At 41.3% G+C, this 20,601-nt stretch overlaps 1 protein-coding gene across 1 annotated transcript in view; it reads right to left on the reverse strand.

Moving 5' to 3' along the window:
* Snx18 (sorting nexin 18) overlaps positions 1-20,601 on the reverse strand; it is a 37,804-nt gene that overhangs the window by 14,378 nt on the left and 2,825 nt on the right. Inside the window, exons 3-4 of the mRNA XM_015497361.2 lie at positions 15,429-15,673; positions 13,963-15,346 (exon numbers count right to left, since the gene is read on the reverse strand). Coding sequence (XP_015352847.1) covers positions 13,963-15,346; positions 15,429-15,673 — 1,629 coding nt within the window. The remainder of the gene's footprint in view (positions 1-13,962; positions 15,347-15,428; positions 15,674-20,601) is intronic.

Genomic DNA, 20,601 nt, shown 5'->3' on the forward strand with positions numbered 1-20,601 from the left:
TTTTTTTTTTTTTTTTTTTTTTTTTTTTTTTTGGCAGTGTTAGGGATCAAACTCAGGGCCTTGTGTATGCTAGGTAAGTACTTTACCATTGAGCTACACCCCTAGACCCAAGAGCCATTTTAAAATGGAGGGAAGAAGGTATATATATGTAGGTCAAGGAGTATTAAATTTTAGAAAAATTAACCTGGTTGCTTATTAATAAAAAATTTTAATCATTTAAAGAATTCAGGTCTTTAAACTTGGTTTGATGCTTATCTAAGTAGTCTGTGCTATATAAAAGCCTTGCTACCAGCAGCTCTGGAGGCTGAAACAGGAGGATTACAAGTTCAAAGCCAACCTCAGCAACTTAGTGAGGCCCTAAGCAACTGAGAAAGACCCTGTCTCCAAATAAAAAATAAAAAATAAAAATGGCTGGGGATGTGGTTCAGTGGTTAGGAGCCCTTGGATTTAATTCCTAGTACAAAAAACAAACAAACAAACAGAAAAAACAGCAGGGACAGCTGGGGCTGGGGGCTCAGTAGTAGCACACTTGCCTGGCACATGTGAGGCACTGAGTTCTATTTTCAGCACCACATATAAATAAATAAAATAAAGGTCTATCAACAACTAAACAAGTATTTAAAAAAACAGAGGGGAGGAAGACTTGCTAGATCCTAAATAAGTAGTTCTTTGAGCTTCATTTATCACCTAATGTCTAACTAAGGGCAGAGTGGCATTCAGTATGAATGAAAACATTAGCTTGAGTGTAAATGTCTTAAAACATGTTACTCACTGTGCATGTATATTCACACAGTTCATCTTTTTTCAAAAATGAAGAATGAAATCACATGATTAGATCTCTTATAGCTTTTTTTTTGGTAAAATAAGCTGTTCATTGCTGGAAATTGTTATTTTATATATACAAAAAGATTACTGTGTTTCAACTTACAATAAATACTAAATAAGTAGCTGGGGGTATAGTTCACTGATAAAGCTTGTGCCCTGTATGCAGAAGGTCCTAGGTTTACTCCTCTCCTCGGCACCGTCCTCAAATTAAAGAGTACTTGGATAAAACGGTGAAAATGTTGATTTGCTTATGAAGATCACGTATGAAGATTTTAAAATCTGAGAATAGGAACAATTTCTTTTCTTAAATAATACACATGGAATTTTACTAAAGCAGCATTAGATATGCATTCAAGCTGCTAGTACTTTGGGTTTAGTAGATCCTTCACATTCAACAATGTAGTTGTATCAAAAAGAAGAATAAACTTTGGAAACTACTTTTAATTAGAGGTAAAACCTTTTTTCTTTTGTTCTAGGAAGATAAAGGGAAGCCCAGACTAAAATAAAATTAAATAGAAACTGCTAAATAGAGAAGCTCCTCCACGTTGGGCCAGGAAGTGTGTGAAGTGGCACCAGCTCTTGACAAAGGCCACCAGGGGAGTCTTGACCCAAGGTCCAGAGCAAGGGCCTTTCAGGAGCCTGAGTCTTATGATGGTTTCTGAGACCTCTATGGTTACCACCGTAGTTAGAATATTTCCAGTGAATATATTAATTCTTAGGAGGGCTTTTCTTAAATAATGTCTACTTCATAACTGAAATGCTAATCCTTGCAGCAGACCATAAGCAATGGTGGTAACAGCTGGTGGGCATCTCAAGCACTCTCATCTTCCTTAGTGCTGCCTGCTGTGCACCAATGGCTGGCACCTCACATTGCCTGATGATCACTGAGATTTGGGGATAACTCCTGAACCAGTTGTTTTAGACTCAAGACCCCTCACCCATGGTTTTCCTGCTTCCCTGGGCTGGCAGGGTCTTTCAATTTCCTATTGAATGAGATCATAAAAATAACTAACTTAAGACAAAACAAAGTAACTAGAAATGTATCAAGTTTTAAAATACACTCAAAATACAAGTCTTAAAACAAGAAAACTTGGAGATGACCCATGCTGGTCATCTATTAGTATGTAGTTAAAATGTCATGCTATAACCACAGCACATGTAGTTAGTTACACATAAATACAAGGCACAGGACCCAGGCTCCTGGAAGGCCCTGGTTCAGGGATTCTGGGTGCCACAGGGTAGACCTTGTCAAGAGCTGATGCCACTTCACACTCTTCCTGGTCCATGTGGAGGGGCTTCTCTACTTAGCAGATTCTGTTCATATTTTAGCCTAGGCCTCTATCTTCCTAGAACAAAGAAACTAAGGTTTTTACCTTCCAATAAAAGGCCTGGGAAAATAGGATTTCCTAAGATTCCCTTCAACTGCATTCCTTGTCTTTCCTTCTAATTCTTCTGCTCTTTTTGCCCTGCCTATTTCTATTGCCAGCTTCACTATTTTGTATCACTCAAAGGTAACCCTAGACTCCTCCAAACAGCCAGCACCTCACCAAGTCCTGTCATGCTACCTAGCAGGGGTCTCAAGTTCACCAGCTTCCTTCTGAAGCTACCCTGACTTGCACTACTCTACAGCTTCCTCTCTATTCACATTCAGTAGGAAGAACTTCCAAAAGGCCTGTCTCAAAGAGTCAGGCCACACAGCCACAATGCCTAATTTAAACCCATGAGGTTTAAATTTCCGTGGCTCACCTCCTTCTGCAGAGTAAGAAAAATGAGAGTATTTACCTCAAAGGCTCCCATGAAGTTTAAATGGATATAATGAATATAAAACATGAAGCTCCATGAAAAATCCTCAAAATATGTTAGCTATTTTAAATAAGATATCACTCTTTACTTTAAAATCTTTAATGGTTGCTGACTGCCTGCAGATCAAAACTCAAAATTTTCTAGTAAGTATTCTGGTTATGCAGTGTACAGAATTCAAGGCAAAAAATGAACTCCAGTCCTGACACTCCTTATCAGCCATGTGAACCTAGAAATTTAACTTCCCTCAGCCTCACAGTTTTCAGTGTCACCAAATGGGGATAATACCCCTTTGGGGAAGTTAGTTACTGTACTGGGTTTGAATGCATTTCCCAAAATTCACATCCCCCCAGAAACTGTGACTGAAACTTTATTTGGAAACAGACTTTGCATATGTAATTAGTTGAGGTGAGGTCATACAAGATCTAAGATGGGCCCTAAATCCAATCTAACTGGTGTCCCTGAAAAAGGAGAAGGGAGAGTCAGATTGACATCAGAATGCCATGTGACCATGGAGAGAGATGGAGGCAGAAAAGAAACTCTAAGCATGGCCAGTAACAATCAGAAGCTCAAAGAGGTAAGGAAGGGGTGTCCCCTAGAGTCTCCAGAGGGAACATGGGCCTGCCAACACCTTCTTCTCAGACTGCCAGTTTCTAGAACTGTAAAAAGATAAATTTCTGTTGTTTTAAATTTGTGTTAACTCGTTACAGCAGCTAGGAAATTAATGCAATATTAGCAATAGCTAATAAATAATGCTTAAAAACGTTAGGCACCAATACTATAAAAGATATCTGTTCCACATTACGAGGAAGCTGAGAGAAGATGAGTCGGTGAGTGAAGGGGGCAGGAACACAAACCCTATGGTTCTGGTGTGTGCTCACAACCATTCTGGTATCACATCCTCTCCTCCATGGAATTAAAACAACAAATACATCATGCCTAGAATACTGACAGTCACAGAATAAGTTCTCAATAAACAGTGGCTAAATAGTAATTTCACTTACCTGCCTGTCCTCATGTCAAACAACCATTTTCTTTAAGGGCCAAATAGTAATTATTTAAGGCTTTGCAAGTCAATAGGCAAAACTGAGGCTATTATGCAGATACTTACATAATTATTAAAAACAAAATTATTTAAAAATATAAAAATCATCCTTAGCTCAAGTGCCATCCACAAACATGTGCCTTGGTAAATGTGGCCAGTGGGCTACAGTTTGTAGACCTCTGCTCCAAACCATCTCCAGTCATCTTTCAATTGGTGGCTCCACAGTCTTCCTCTACACGTCATCTTATTCTCCTCCCTGTACCCTTTCTCCATTCCCGCAGGCAAGTAAACCCTCTAACTTCTTCTCCTCCCACCTCTACCATACTGTCTTCATTTAGGATTTTATCAAATCTTGCCTGAATTATTGCAGAGGTTCCCATTTCATTTCACTCAAAGCCACCTCTGACACTTGCTATCAGGACCTATCCACAAGAAATATAAAACTAGCCACATCAATACCTCGCGGTTCTTCCAGGATGGTTCCTCCATCACCTCCAACAATAGTTATAAAGTCAGAAGCACATCAAAAGTACATGAGGCACTTTTTGAAGACCATCATTGCCCAGACAGCAAGACATTGACATTCAGATTCAAAAGATCCAGGGTGGGCCCAATTTATACTTGTAACCACTCACCAGTTGATTCTGAGGCAACCAGGATTGAGCCTGACTTATGCACATGTGGTTCCCTGGATCTGAAATGCCCTTCCCCTATTCTGCCTGCCTGATGAACTTCCATTTATTTTCAAAATTTTCTTATACTGGTAAAATTGTCCCTAAATCGACCTATCCACTTCCCATAGTTGATTACATCCACCTCTGTGCTATTTCACATCATGGCACATGTCTACAACTGTGTCACACTCTATGGCAACACCTAGTCTTCCTTGTTGGGCTAGTACTGGGTGGGAATCAGCATATCAACTAGTATGTGCTTACCAAACCTATCCTAAAACATGTTCAAACCAGGTGTGTACTTCTCATCTATATTCCACCCAAAGTCAAATTTGACCATCTTCCAAAGGGGAAACCAAATGCTACCCACCTGAGCCTCAAACATAACTAATAACCACTCTCCATCCTCTGGACCTCTATATACTCTTTTATTCTCAACACTAAGTTAAATCTACCTTTTATCTCAATTCTCTATATTCATATCCTACTTCAGAGAATCCTACTTCTAGGAGGGCCCTTACCTCCTGTTACACCTAAGCACACTGTTCCATGTACCCAATTAAACCCATAAAGTGAATGCAGTCTCTCTGGATCTTGTGCTCTGAACTAAGCAAAAGGGATCTCAGTAAAAGTATTATAAATGAAGCTTTAACCAAAGAGGAAAGTGTGTATGTGTATGCTGTATATGCAAATTTAAACATCAAGAAGTCAATATAAAGAGATACCACAAAATATAATACTGATTCTATGGCACATAAAATAAGGCATTTTCAAATTTCTTCTCTCTCCAATGAATTTCAGAAAGTTACTTCATAGAAACTTAAGCCTAAGACTTTTAAATCATTCATATAATAACTAATAACTGCATCATATCCTACATCTTTATTTCTGATACACTTTTAAACCGTTTTCTATCAACATAAAAATGGAAAAAACAAAAACATCCTGTAAAACAAAGACAAACAAGTTACTGAGTGCCTACTTCATTAATTCAATAAGCTTTCACTAAGTACTTGCTCTGCATGTATAAATCAGTGCAGCTGCATAATACAGGATCATAAAATCATGACTTCCACACTCTAACCAGTAACCAAGCACTGAACACAGTTCCAATGGGGACACTCCAGATGCTCCAATGAAGAGGACTAGGATCAGGATTTGATTATTTGTGCTTGTGCTGGGTGGGAGACACATGGATTGGAATGCAAAAACCCGATCCCCGATCTAATAGACTTAAACGCAAGTCCTGGTTGCCCATGCCACCACTGTTCCCACACTTATTATTGTTGGTTAGGCCAATAACTGTGGAGTCATCCTTGATGAATCCTCCTCTATCCTACATGCCACATGTAGTCACTCAGGAGAACCTTTTGATATGACCTTTAAATTCCACTCCGGGTGGGACACCTCTCATCACTTCATCTCCACCCTGGTCCATGCCAACATCAGCTTTTGTTTGGATTATTAAAGAGTCTGTGCCTGGATTATTAAAGAGTCTCTACTGGTTCCCAGCTCCTATTTGCTTCTAATCCCTACCCATTCTACTCTCAACACAACTAATGAGGGTAATCTGTTAAAATGTCCAGCTGGATATCACCCCTTGGCTCAAAACCCTGCAATGGCTTCTCTTTGACTTGAATTTTTATTCCAAGTCCTGTCAATGACCTACAAAGCCTTACAAATTTGACCTTCTGTGATCTCCTCTCCTACTAGCATCCCCTTAAATTCAACCCAGTGACCATCCTACTGTTCTTCAACCTGTCCCTACCACACCCACCCTGAGTGGGCGGGGCGGGGGGAGACTTTTTAGTGGTTGCACCCTCTGCTGAAAAACTTTCCACCAAGATACCTGCTTGGGTAAATTCCTCCCTCCTTCGAGTCTCTGCTTAAATCTCACTTTCTCAATGAGATTTACTTTGACCATTCTTTTAAATACTTCTCATCCTGCCCTCCAACACCTCTTTCCCCACTCCACTTTTATCCCCTGCCCTCAACACATACCATATTCCAACATACATTATAATTTATTTATTGTGTTTATTTTTCATTGTGTGCCCCCCACCCCACTAGGGTGGCAATCTTGTCTCAGCCACTGCTACAGCCCCAGCATCTTTAATAGTGCCCGGACTATGATAGATATTTAAATATTTATTCAATAAAATATTTTATCTTTTAGAGGGTCCTATGAATAAATCTAATGATTTTAGCTTCTCTCCCTAATCACTATCTTTCTATTCACTGAGTAATACATAAAAATTTCTTTAGCAGAAGAGGGAAGTCAAATCAGAGATTTTAAAAAAAAAATTCTAAGAAATGGGATAGAGTCAGGCACAGTGGCAAATGCCTATAATCTCAGCTATTCAGGAAGCTAAGGCAGAAGGATCTCAAGTTTGAAATCCTCCTGGGCAACCCTGTTCCAAAATATAAAAAATAAAAATGTAGAGCACCCCTGGGTTCAAACTCAGTACTGCAAAAACCAAACCAAACCAAGAAAAAGGATAAAAATGCATATTGGCTAAATCTTATTTACCCTAAAGTTTAATTGAGCTACAGATGTAAAATCAACTTCAATTATTTTTATTTTTGGAGAGGGGACAGCATTTAGAACTCAAAATAAAGTTCACTTTGCAGGAGGGAATCACCATAATAATCTCTCTCTTTGGTGACCCCACTAATTACATTCTCATTAGTGTCAGAGAGAAGTTTCTCCAGCTATCCACCATTCACCATAGCTTCAAAATGCTGGGAGATCTCACCAGCAACTTTGAGGTCAGACATCAATCTTTCACACTGGAAACACCTGGTGGGGTAAGCCTAAGATGCCTGTTGTGATACCTGTTTGCTGGATCTGAACTAAATGTGCATAAATATTCTTTCACATCAGTTGGTAAAGGATTTTTTTGGCGGCGGGCGGGGGGGAACCTCCGATTGAACTCAGGAGCGCTGGACCACTGAGCCACATCCCTAGTCCTATTTTTGGTATTTTATTTAGAAACAGGGTTTCACTGAGTTGCTTAGCACCTCACCATTGCTAAGGCTAGCTTTGAATTCGTGATCCTCCCGCCTCAGCCTCCTGAGCTGCTGAGATTACAGGCATGCGCTACCATGCCCAGCAAGATTTTCATGTCTTACAGTCACATACTGGAACAAAACACTGTGGAAACCAGCCTGAAACAATTTCTAAAATGTTTACTGCATACTTAAGAGTTGTTTTATTTTCAATGTAGAAATGATGTTCCCCCATTTTTTAAGCAACCAACAAAATGGTATCGAGGAAATCGTGAACCTCACTTGCAAATGTGGGAAATAAAGCTCAGAAATGTAGAAATGATTTGTTCCAGAGCAAAGTGAGTTTGGAAGGGGAGAAGGACTGCAAAGAGACAATTTACATAAACTCTAATATGAACAACATTTGGCCACTCCAAATAACATCTGCATTTATCCCTCTGTTACAATTAAACTTCTGATGCGCAATACAGGACAATCTGATTAAAATATAACATCTCATTGCTACATCAATGACACCTTGGGTTTTTACACTTTTGCCTGCAATTCTGGTAGTAATATGTAGGGTGCTGGGAGGGATAAGATTACTGGAATTTTTTAAAAACAATTTCAGCATTATTTAGCACCATTTTACATTTTCAAAATCAAACATTTAATGAGTACGACTACAAACTGTAACATTCCATCCTCATAATGACTTGGTGAGGAAGTGCTCCCACTGGGCCACGAGGGAACTGAAGCTTACAGAGGCTAGAATAACTTGTTCAAAGCACAGAGGCTAGAATAACTTGTTCAAAGCTCCCCGCGGCCTGCATCCACCTGACCACAATGCTCCACACAGGTCCAAACACAGCCCTGCTCCTCCAGCACTGAGACTCTGCACACATGACTTTTTGGCTTGGCTAATTCAGTTCCCTTGTTAGACACAAGCCATCCAGTCTCCACTGTCTGTCCTGGGGTCTCTTCAGAGACTGCCTCCCTCCTCTAAACTCGTGGCTTCTTGGCAACCTGGCATACCACATCACCTTGGTTGGTTGACCAGCCTCTATTACCAGTCTACAAACTCTCTGAGGATCAGTACTAACCATCCCTACCTCCTAATAATTAGAATCTAGTCTGTGATGTCTTTAAATGTGGGATGACAGATGGTACAGGTCTGTCTTCTGCCTATGATCTCATCAAACCAAGCTAAACATTAGTATACCATTTTATTGGTGATAATCATTTAATGATATTAAGTAGCTTCATAAATAGATGGCACATTAAACTTAATTTTACTATTAAGCTTTGAGTTAAAAATATGTAGCGATAACAAATCAATTTTTATTTAGCCCAAAGAAAACACTTAAGGTAAATGTCATGTTTTTAAGTGAAGCATAAAATTTCTTAGTTGTCTGGATTCTACCATTGCCATCATGTTTCAAAATCCAAAGAGAACCAGGAAAAAAAAAAAAAAAAGACAATTCTGAATAAAGAGGAAAGTCTCCAATGGAGCCCACAGGCACCAAAAGTTCCTGGGAGGACTGGGAATGGGACTGCAGGTCCCCTGTCTCCTTTCAGTTCTGCTGTGATGGGTGTAACAGAGATGGAACTTCTAAGTGTGATTTGGAAGAGGACTCCATAGCTCAAAAAGTGGTCTAGAAATCACTGGCAGGTTGAAAGGATCAGCACCCGCCTAGCCTCTGACCAAGATGGCATGGCCCCCCCTGGCCAGTCACATTTATACTTTAACCAAGGAACTGAGTCATCTATTTCCAAAGCCCCAAAGATTGCCTGAGTTCCACTAAGATAATACAAATGGGCCAAAGGTTAAGGCAAGAAGTGAAGACTCTCTAGAAAATAATGGGTGGAGACTGGGGAGGGGACAAATGGGTTAGATAAAGATGACCTAAAACAAAAGGGATGACTGGCCTCAGTTTCTAGCCCAGAGGTTTCAAAATAAGGATGAGTCCGCAAATAAGGATGAGTTTGCTAACAGCTGAATTCTTAGCCCTCCCCCCCCCACCCTCTTTCAGGGCTATTTTTAGCAACAGGAGAATGGGGAGCACTGCAAAGCCTCAGTGCAGCCCAGTCTTACCTTGTGTGCCTTTCAGGGACTCAGGCTATCTTTAATTAATGTCTGAGGGACTGGAGACCAACCCTCCTGGGGGTAAAAGGAAGCACAATGGTGAAATTCTAGAAGGCAGGACTGATAGCTACTGGTATACCATTCCTGAGGGCCTGGAGCTATTTTTTGTTGAAAAAGGGGCTCCATGTGGAGCACTTTGAGAGCAAAGAAGTAGATTCTGCATATTTAAGTATACAGAAAACAGCACTGTCTGTCTGTCTACACTGCCACCCTGTTTCACAGAGCTCAAACTAGGTTTTACCAACAAATAAATTTAACATGATTTTATACTTTGTCTTTGGAATAAAGAAATTTTACTCTAAGTGACTCCCTCTAGCCATCTAGTCCATATTTTAAAACACACATAAAAACATTTCTTATAATTTAACTTTCATAATCTTTTCCCTTTTGCAATATCCCCCAAGATATAAAACTTCCAAACCACAACAACTTTTTGCCATCCAGATTTATCTTTATTAAACTTCAGAGCCTAATCATTTCTTTGGAAACAAAGCTGAATCTATTATGAAATGCATGATAATGACATGTATTTTATGAACTACCCCAAACTCACCAGCATCAGCATTATAAGGCATACTGCAGACAGTGACAATAAAGAGAGGGAGAAGATAGAATGCTATCATTTCAAGAAAATAAAATCAAAACCACGGGGTTTACAGGTTAGTAACAGATCTGTGCACACTGGTGACTGAGGAATCCATGAACTGCGTATGTACAAAGAAAGTAAGGGACTAGGGTTAGGTCGAACAAAATTCAAGTAAGATCCAAACAAATTCTGAATTCACATCCAATGTACTGCAGACTACAGCAAACTACCTTCTTTCTTCACTCCATTAATTGAAATAGGACCATTAAAAAACCATTCAGAATTCTTTTTTAGCTGAAGGAACTGAATATGGCTTTCTTCACTTTGCTGAAAAGTACTGCACTAAAATCCTGATGAGTTGAAGCAATGGTTTCAGTTTTGAGTGAAGTCAGGAAAAAGCCAGCCCACCACATTTAGAAGTATTTGAGTTTCCCGTCCTCATTCTGTAGCTGTGTCTTCACCAGGATGGTCCTGGACACTAAACCGAAGACCAGTGTGTGTTCTGAGTAAGCCAAGAAGGCCAGCTGCAAGCAGATGGACATGCTCACGCCACTGAACACTGCTCACAGGGGGAGTGTCTGGGAAACTGTCACAAGGGATCCAGCAGAACCTGCTTCCCCTCCCAGTTTTTATTAATTACAGGAAAGAAGAAGATGCCATGAGATGACCCAACAAAAAGAAACTATCAGGAAGACACATTAAAAGAAAATCAATTTGCTGAAGAAACTCAGGACAGGGATACAAGTAAATGTCAGACCCACAGAGGTGACCACTCCAGACAGTAAAATAAATGAACGGATTGATGCCAACCTGGAGTAGACCGTCACCTACACAGGGCTGCCAGCCAAGTGGAACAGTGCTGTCCAACAGAACTTGAAGCAACAATGAACACATTCCCTTTATCCAATGCACTCATCACTAGCTATTTAAGCAGTTGATACCTGGCCAGAGTGAGAAAGTAACTGAATTTTTCATCCCATTTAGTTTTAACTTAACACATGTGGCTGCTGTCTAGAATACTTTAAAAGCTGACTGACCAGCGCATCCTCCTACATACGCAAGAGGTTCAGAGGAACCTAATGTCGCTTACCTTTCAAACCCCAACAATTAAGGGGAAAAAAAATAATCAGTTCTCCCTTAACTGCTTTAGTAATTACAAAGCACTTTAGAATCATGTTCTAGCTCACTGAAGTATAGACCTCCTTATTATGATTAGAATGTAAAATGTCCAAGCAATGAAAAACTGCTTTTCTATTACTTTAAATGATGAGAAATAGGGAGGCAAAACAATTATTTTGAAACATATTTGAATTTTTAAATTTCTCTTAAAATGAAATATAAACTTTGTACCAAATACAACAAAATACTGGTTAAACTGCTTAAAGATTTTTGTCATTGCTGTTCTCAAAAGTCACAATTAAGACCTTTGATGTGATTGTGTTTTGAGACCTTAGTGGGGGGGGGGGGGGGGATCAACCAGTAAACAAACTCCCTAAGTGCTCAGACTGAAAAAGAGTCATTCCAATGGCAGTTCCAATAGCAATTGCATAGTTAAGGGGTGGGGAGAGGAGTCCAGCTGCTCTTCCAGCCACAAGTCCCAAACATGCTTAAAAAGCTCTTCCCTGGCTTGTTATCTGCATCTCATTTGTACTCCTAAAAATCACCAACCCTAGCATCTTTAATAAACACTGGTTGTAAGCTTCTAGCTTTATGTATTGCACTCTATAGCTTTAAATGGCAGTACATTCTAAAGACATGTCATCTAGGGACACAAGCTCCCTGTGCATTACACACCAAGGCAACAGCAGAAACAAACTATACTGAATATCAACTGGTATTCTTCCGGAAGTTCCTAAAGATTATGTTTAGTGACCTTGAACCTACTTAAATCACATAAAATGACACCAATTTTGATGAAGGAAGTTTTTCAAATCCCAAGCAACAGGAGAAAATTCTGATTGTAGCATTATGAATATATCCACAATGAAACCCATTCTTCTGTATAATTAAAATGCATAAAATATAAGTAAGCTTGGTAGTTTAATAGGCTAAGTGGACTACTATTATAAATTTAAAACAGACAAACACCATATGTTTTCTAATACATTATTTTGACAACAGGACACTTGACAAAGGCTGACTTTGAAGTCTGAGTGACAGTAAAATGAGTAAATGAACTGATGCCAATCTGGGGTAGGCAGTTATCTGCATGGGGCCGCAGATGTCTGTACTTGATTCTACCCACTTTTCAACTATTTACTAACAATTTGCATAAACTCACATAAATGTGTAAATAAGCAGGCAGCATGAATCCAGAATGATGCAGGTAATGGAATTTAAATGTTAAGGTGCCACATTAAAGAGTTAAAAAGTCCGTCCACTAGCACCAGCCAAAAAGGATTTATAATAACTGATGCAAAAAGAGAATGCAGAATACTTCAACAGCAACATTATAACTCAAAAAGCTAATTCTACCTTAGACTGCCATTTAAAAATTTCCAAGAAAGTTACTATTCCCTACTAAAATTAGTACTGCAGATGTTCAGGATACTGCATCTTGACAGCAGCAACAGCAGTTTCAAGACCAACTCTAGAACCTTTGTACTTCCTCCTCCCCCCATGTTAAGAGTCAGAAGTCTGCCTAGTCACACTTGGAAGAGGAAGGAGCGATCCAGAGAGGAAGGAAGTGGACAGGAGTCTGCGTCTCCAAATGTATAAAGGCCTGACATGTCAAGGATTTAGATTTATCAAGTGTGGTTCCAGCGTACAGAAAGACAATCAAAAAGAAACATTAACTTCAGTTCAAAATACCCAAGAACATTTCAAGGATCAGTTGTTCATAAATGGACTGGCCCACCTAGAAAAGTAGTAAGCATCTCATCACTGAAGGCCAGACCTGGTTACCCAAGGAGGTTTCCACCAGCCAGAGATACAAGAGTAGATGACTCTTCCCACCCTTCTCCTGCACAGGGCTTTCACAGTAGGGATGGCCTCCCTAACTCCAACACTTATCCATTCTGTCAATCTAGATACTAGATCAGAATGCAAATTAGTATCAAACGTTAGGATAGGCAATACAACTACAATTTACCAAAAAAAAAAAAAAAAAGTAATGGAAATCCCAGTGTTATAACAAAAGTTGGGAATGCTAGGAACACTGTCAACTACTACTAAAACATACTGACAGTGAGATAGCCAACTCAGTGGGATACCATAAGCAATTCTCCCAGATACAGTATTCATATTCTATGAATTCTATGTAGCTTCCCTAAGCCATTTTCCTAAACATTCTTAATATCAGCAAGTTAACAGGTTCCAAACTCAAAAAGACCAAGTTGGTTTCCTGAAATTACAGTGAGCCTCTTACCTTATTTTAAAAGGTTGCAAGCAAGAAGCCTATGCAAAAAAAGTTTTTATACAGCCCCAATTCAAGAGAAAAGATCCTAAGTCCCCTAACAACACAGATTGAGATGTGGAGAGTGAAAGCAGGACTTACTTTTATCTGCAGACATCCAATTCTGCCCCATTATTTCCTCCTATACTAAGTTGATACTGTAGTGTTCAAATGGATGCATAACATGGTTTGGGTCCCCTGCTAATTCTACCCTAGTCACAAGATTACAGATCTGAGCAGCTCATTACCCAACTATTCAAATTCTAAATGATAGCATTGTCATAAAAAGTACTTTCAGCAGCTTCTCTACAAAGTACTTACTCCCTGACTGGAAGGTACATGTCCCACAATATACCAAATGCTCTAGAAAAAGGTCTAGGGATCCATATCCCTGCCTGACTCCCAGACCTACAGAATAAATGTCTGAAACCTACAGCTGTCAAAGAATAGCTTTCAGCCTGAAGGATATATTCCATACCACTTGTTCTATCCGCCAGGCTTTACCTTTCTGAACGTGGATGATATCCGGGAAGTTGGCCAGGTGCCCTTGATACAGCGCTAACAGGTCCATTACTGGGTCCAGGTCCTGCCTGGGCTGCTCGGCAAAGAGTTCGCCGATGGCATCATAGGCATCTCCGGTGAAGGCAATGGCCTGATTCAGGCCTGCTGAGAAAGCCTGCTGGTCCAGCTCAAAGGCCTGGCTGAGCCCACGGAAAGATTGGCCCACCTTCTGATACTCCTTCTTGAAGCCCGTCACCTGCTTGCGCGCGAACTCATTGGCAGTGTGGTTGAGCTGCAGCGTGCTGTCATCCATCTTCTTGGTGAAGCACTTGAAGCCATCTATCTTGCTCTCCACCTCCTGCAGGTCAAGAGCTGCTGCGGGCGGTGTGCTCAGGGTCAAAAAGAAGTTGGCACCCACCATCTCGTCCTTCTCGGCCTTCCTCTTGCCCTGTTTCCAGGCCTTCTCATCTGTGCTAATGGGGCAGGTCAGGAAGTGCTGGAAGACATCACACTGTGCCAGCACTGGGTGGCTGGCCATGTGGTTCATCCACCAGATCAGGCCTTTCCTGCGCTTGGAGATGAAGTCCTCTTCGAAGCGGCCAGTAGCCTGCTTCTCGGGCAGGTGGGGCACAGAGATGACAGGGAACTTCTCAGCCAGGCGCGCATACAACCAGTCGAAGTGCTTGTAGCGCCTGTGCACCGGGACCTGTGTGTGCGTGGGGACCAGCTTGTAGGAGATGTAGCTCTTCATACCCTTGAACTTGGTCTGCTTGGTGGGGTCGTCGATGGTGCACTGGAAGGGGTAGGGGTTCTCCTGCCACTCGGGGCCGTAGGGCCCTAGCACCACGCATAGCTTGTCCCCATCCTTCACGAAGCCCGAAGCCTCGCCCAACACGAAGGCCTCCCCACCTGACTTGACAAAAGTGGAGAAGCGGTTGAGGTTGCGGCTCACAGTGGCCGAGCTCTTGGCCCCCGAAGGGTGGTGCTGCGGAGGAGCTGATCCACCGCGGGAGCCCAGCGACAAGTCAGAGCGGGTGGACAAGCGGTAGCGGCTAGCAGCGCCGCCGCCCGCGGACGACGAGCCGTCGAGGTCCGGGTAGGTGCCGCTGCCCAGCACGCCAGGCTCGTCGGCCACCGTGGAGCTGTCGTCCCACTCGTCGTCCCAGTCATCGTCGCTGCCCTGGCTGGCCTGATAGCCGCCGTAGAGTTGCTGAGGCGACGGCTGCAGTNGCTCAGCACCTCGTGCTCCCGCAGCGATATCTCTCCCGGGTTCTCCGACCTGAAGTCGTACAGCGCCCGGGCGCGCAGCGCCATGGTCCTGGCGCCTTGGCGGGAGGTCCCGATACCGGCGCCCCGTGCCCGGGTCCCGCCCAAGGTGCTCGCGGTGCTACCCGCACCCTGGTACACGGACTAGAGCCCTGAAGGCAGAGCGCAGCCCGCCTCCCTGGCCCGCCGGTAGCTCCCTCCGCGCAGCTCCGCTTGCAGCCCCGACTGCCGCGCAGGGCCGCCGCCGGCCGGGGGCGGGACCCGCGGCCTCCCACGTCCCCAGCTGCGCTAATCCACAGCCGAGAGCCACGTGCCAGGCGAGAGCAAGCGATGGCCGAACTGTCGCGCTTGCCGCCCGACCCGACCTCGTGGCGCCGCTGCCCCCTTGTGGCTGCAGCTGCGGCGTGAGGCCGGGGAATGAGAGCACAGTGGGTGGAGGAGGTGCTTTCTATTCAGAAGTAAATATTTAAGGACTTTTTAGGGTTAAAAACCATAATTTTTTTTAAGTTAAAAGTTTAAAAATTCTTCCTAGAAGTAAGTTAGTATTTGTATGCCTGATAAACTTTCACACTCTGAAGGTTCAGTGAAGGTTCCTAGATGAGTTAACCCTTGCATGTAAGGAAGGATTTTGCAAGGAAGGTTAGTGATTGCACGACAGGATGCCTATGTCAAGGAGTTATTCACTGATGGAGCTTCTCTTCCCTCTCGTATTCTCTGAAGCTTTTTGGTGTGGAGAGGAGGAGATTGACAGAGCAAAGTAAGAGCTAGGGAAGGTGTTATGTTTGACAAAAGCAGAAGCAAAGAGTGTTGTAGGGAGAAAGGAGCTAGAGAGTTGCCAGTAAAATAAGTTGTGCTCAGAAGGCTAAGATTTTGCATGTGACCCCTCTCCTCCCTGAGACAGATGGGTGCAATTCTAGACTTCAGAACCAGGCTGCTGAGTTCCAATCAGTGTTCCTATACAAACTAGCTCTATGACGTCGAGCAAGTCACTTATATTGTATCTACCCCCTAGGCTTGTGGTGGGGGTTCATACCAATGAAACATTAATATGTGGCATACACTATACATGGTAAGCACAGTTTCAGTGTTTGCTGCTGCTATTATTGTTATGGAAAGCCAAATTCCTGGCCTCTTTCATAAAGAGAATAAAGGTCCCATAATTGCAATTGTAGGGTGTACACACTAAGAAAAGTCTCAGTGTTCACACCTCTTCTCCTGGTCTGAGGTCAGTGACTATCCCTCTCCAGATCATCTCTATGTTTCACTAAACTTATGTTATTTTAAAGATAATTTGATCATAAATCACTTCCTGAAATATTAATCAACTCCAGTCTCCTACAGTTGCCTTGTTTTGTATCTTCTTTTCCTTCAGTGTATAATTTGCCCAAAGCTTTTTCTTCACATAATCTCCTCTTATTAAGTCTAGCCTAATTATTCCTTTGAAGGCAACTTTAATTGGGGTTCAGCATTCATATGTCATTAATTTCAGCCTGTTCTCTGTCCCTTTTCCGGCAAACAAGCCAGAGGAGTGTACCATTTTTGTAAGGGCTGTGTTACTCTAAGAATCCTGAAAAAAATCACAAACATAGTTTAACAGAACTACTCCCAAAGGGAATGCCATAATGCAAAACCTTAATTCAGTTCAGCAAATCAATTCTAAATTACAACATTTTTTAGCTGAAAACTCTGGTATGACTATTCTCACAGTGAGTACCAGGGACCAAGGAATTTCTTTCTTTTTTCCATATTTTTAATTGGTGCACTATGGTTGTTCACAATAATGGGATTCGTTGTTACGTATTCAAACATGTCCAAGATATAACAGTACAACTTGGCCAATATCATTCCCAAGTATTTCTCCTTTTTTTCCTTTTCCCTCCTCCTGGTCTTTTCCTCTACTGATCTGGGATCATTGAATTTTAATGACAATACTTTATGTGGCCAGAAATATGAAGTTAACATTAAATATCTCCAATACAGATTATTTTATTAACTTATGAGAAGCTAACCTGGAATATTTAAGATAAACATACTTAATTTCACTATTCATTTGGTGGCTACTCTTTAGATTCTAGAGTTAATTACAGTAACTTCAGACTTATTTCAAGTGTGACAAATCCAGTTCAAAGTGATGGTTTTTACAGAAGGCAGAGCTGCTGTGGAAGCAATAGTTGAGGAATTATTGAGCATCTGAGGTCTGAGGTTGGTTGTAGCACAGGTGCATACGCATTTTCAGGTGCTCAGCTTGTGAAAGTCAAGTTCAAGGATTTTATGCTTGCCAGGTACCTAGCTTCCAAAAAGATGGAGTCAGGCTATCCTGGTGTTTGCCCTTATGCACTGAGTGGCAGGAAACAGCCTACCCCTAAAGGGTCTTGAACATGTAGAAAATGTGCTCTAGTATTAACAACTTGTAACTATTCACTCAGGGAAGTAGACTCAGTAATGCATTTCTAAAAGATTTCTCAAGAAAAATGAGAATATTGTTCATAATTTAGTTCACACGGTCATTAAAACTATCAATAATTTCCATTTAATTATGCCTTTATAAAAAATCTTTAGGTGACTCTAAATGGCCCCAAACAACAGGATTTTCTCATTTTTCCCCTTTGCTGGAGACACCAAGGTCTGCCAGTTGGTTGGCTGTTTCTTCCACTGAGAGAGGCCATAATAGTTCCTTTGCTATTCCTGAAACAATAAAGCACATTTCTGCTTCAGGTGTTGCCTTTGCTGTTTTCTCTGCCTGGAAATTTATTCCCCCAGAGATCCACCATGCTCTACTTTCTCTTCATTCAGAATTGACCTGGCTCCTCCAAACCTCCTTTCTCCTCCTCCCTTGGAGAACCAAGAAGTAAAATGGAAGGAGCTTGGGTCCCTGAGTCATGGACCCCAATCACACTTTGTGGAAGAAAAATTCTGCATTGGGCTAAGCCCCTGAAATTGCAGGGTCTATTTGCTGAGACAGCTGGCATTAATTATCCTGACTAGTACAGTTTCCCTCCCTCCCATCCCATCCATCAGCCAGTTTTATTTTTCTTTTCAGTACTTACTGCCTAATCTTATGTACACATTAGTTATCTGCTAGAATATAAACCTCTTCCAGGCAGCAGGTTTGTTCTGGGCACTAAGGATCTAGCAATGAACAAAGTATGTGTTCAATTGAATGAATGAGAAAATGTCTATTATTTCCTAGATGATGTTAGCTCCTAGAAGTACTTCGAACTGTCTGGGTCTATAGGCCTGGGCCCCTCTGCTGCCACTTTTCTTTAACAACCTTAAAACTAACTCAATTACTCAGAACACAACTGTGAACTTTCTGAGATTGTTGGAAATTTTATCACTGCCAAGTGAGACATTGTTTTTAAAATAACACTAAATGGTACTTGAAAACCATTCCTTTGTGTGGAGCATTTCTCAAATGTACACATACGATTTTATAAGCACTTCCCTCTTTATTGTTATTCCTTGCTGTGTTCACAGCAGCTCCTCCACACACAGAGCAGACATTGTCACCTCCTTTATCACACATCAGGGCACCCAACCACGGAGAAGACTGTCTGCTGAGGTCACATTGCTGTCATGTGACCTAATAACTATTCAGCTGTCCTGATAACTTCCATCCACTGAATCACTGGTCTGCACTCTGCCGGTTCCTCAAAATTACTATTATTATTCAAGAGCACTGGCCACTTACCAGAGGCCTGGATTCAGAAATAGTGTTGCCTTCGAAAGGAAGGGTGCTATGTCCCTTTGTCAAATGAATGAGTAAAATGAGTGAAATTTTCCAAACCTTAGACTGCAAAATGGGAATAAAAACCTACTTCATAACATCGTATCAGGATTTAATGAAATAATTAGGTCATACAATGTTTTACAATGCTCAGGTGGAAAAGTAGTTTTCATATAATTAAAAGCAGTACAGTTCTTAAAATCAGTTTCCAAAATTATGTGCTTCATTCTTGAGATAAATTCTTAAGGTGTTGATTTGGATGAATTCTCATATTTATAGTCTATAATGTTAGCTTCCTCTGCAATGCTGTTTATAGTTATAAATGTGCAATTACCTAAAAAGATATCTACTGCTATTGAAGAAATCCCTCATTTTTCCTTACTGCACATTTTTCATACACAGCTCATTTCTGCTCCAAAATCAAATAAAGAACATGATTCAACATTCGTCTGACAGTTCCCTTTATAAATTATCCTCTTTCTTCAAACGTGTTTCATTTAATTAACTCAGCTATTGACTGATGAGTGTGTTCTTGTAGCTACATTGCCCTGTTTGTAACTGCCCTATTTTGAATTGTGGTCTGTTTTCTTCCACTTTTCAATATGTTCACATTTTTATAGTTTATCAGGCAATATTCCTCCATGTATAGAACCAAAGTCACAAACTATCAAACCAAGACCTGAATCTGGCCTATCATTTGGTTGGATGGGCATGTAAAATACAGAGGTTCCCTGAATACAACAGTTTAACTTATGAATTTTCAATGGCACAAAACCAAAATGCATGCAGTAGAAACCATACCATGAATTTTGAATGTTGATCTTTTCTTATTTGTGGCATGATGCTCTGGAACAGCAGCAGGGAAGCAAAGCTGTGAGTCAGTCACGTGATCACAAGGGGATACAAGCAGTACTTTATTCTGCAGTGCACTCTGTGACTAAGTTATGGTGTTCTGTAGTTAAGGTATATTAAATTAGTTTTCAACTTACAATATTTTCAGTTTGTGATGAGTTTATCAGGTCTTGACTCCATCATAAATTGAGGAGCAACTGTGTTGGAGATTTCTCATCCAAAAATATGGATTCTCGCTTCTTTTTAGAAAAGGAAAAATCAGAATGTCTGGCCACACTGAGCCAGCATTTCTTCTTAGCAATTATTAACTTGTCCCCATTAGGCAGGGCATGTTCAGCTCAAGTACACTATGGTTCCCACTACTCTTTGGTGTCTTTTTTTTTTATTATTATTATTGTTGGTTGTTCAAAACATTACATAGTTCTTGATATATCATCTTTCACACTTTGCTTCAAGTGGGTTATGAACTCCCATTTTTAGCCCATATACAGATTGCAGAATCACATCAATTACACATCCATTGATTTACATATTGCCATACTAGTGACTGTCGTGTTCTGCTACCTTTCCTATCCTCTACTATCCCCTCTCCCCTCCCCTCCCCTCCCCTCCCCTCCCCTCTTCTCTCTCTACCCCCTCTACTGTCATTCATTTCTCCCCCTTGTATTATTTTTCCCTTTCCCCTCATTTCCTCTTGTATGTTCTTTTGTATAACCCTGAGGGTCTCCTTCCATTTCCATGCAATTTCCCTTTTCTCTCCCTTTCCCTCCCACCTCTCATCTCTGTTTAATGTTAAT

Source organism: Marmota marmota, unplaced genomic scaffold (assembly GCF_001458135.2).
Source record: "Marmota marmota marmota unplaced genomic scaffold, marMar, whole genome shotgun sequence".
In the NCBI taxonomy this organism is placed as follows: Eukaryota; Metazoa; Chordata; class Mammalia; order Rodentia; family Sciuridae; genus Marmota; species Marmota marmota.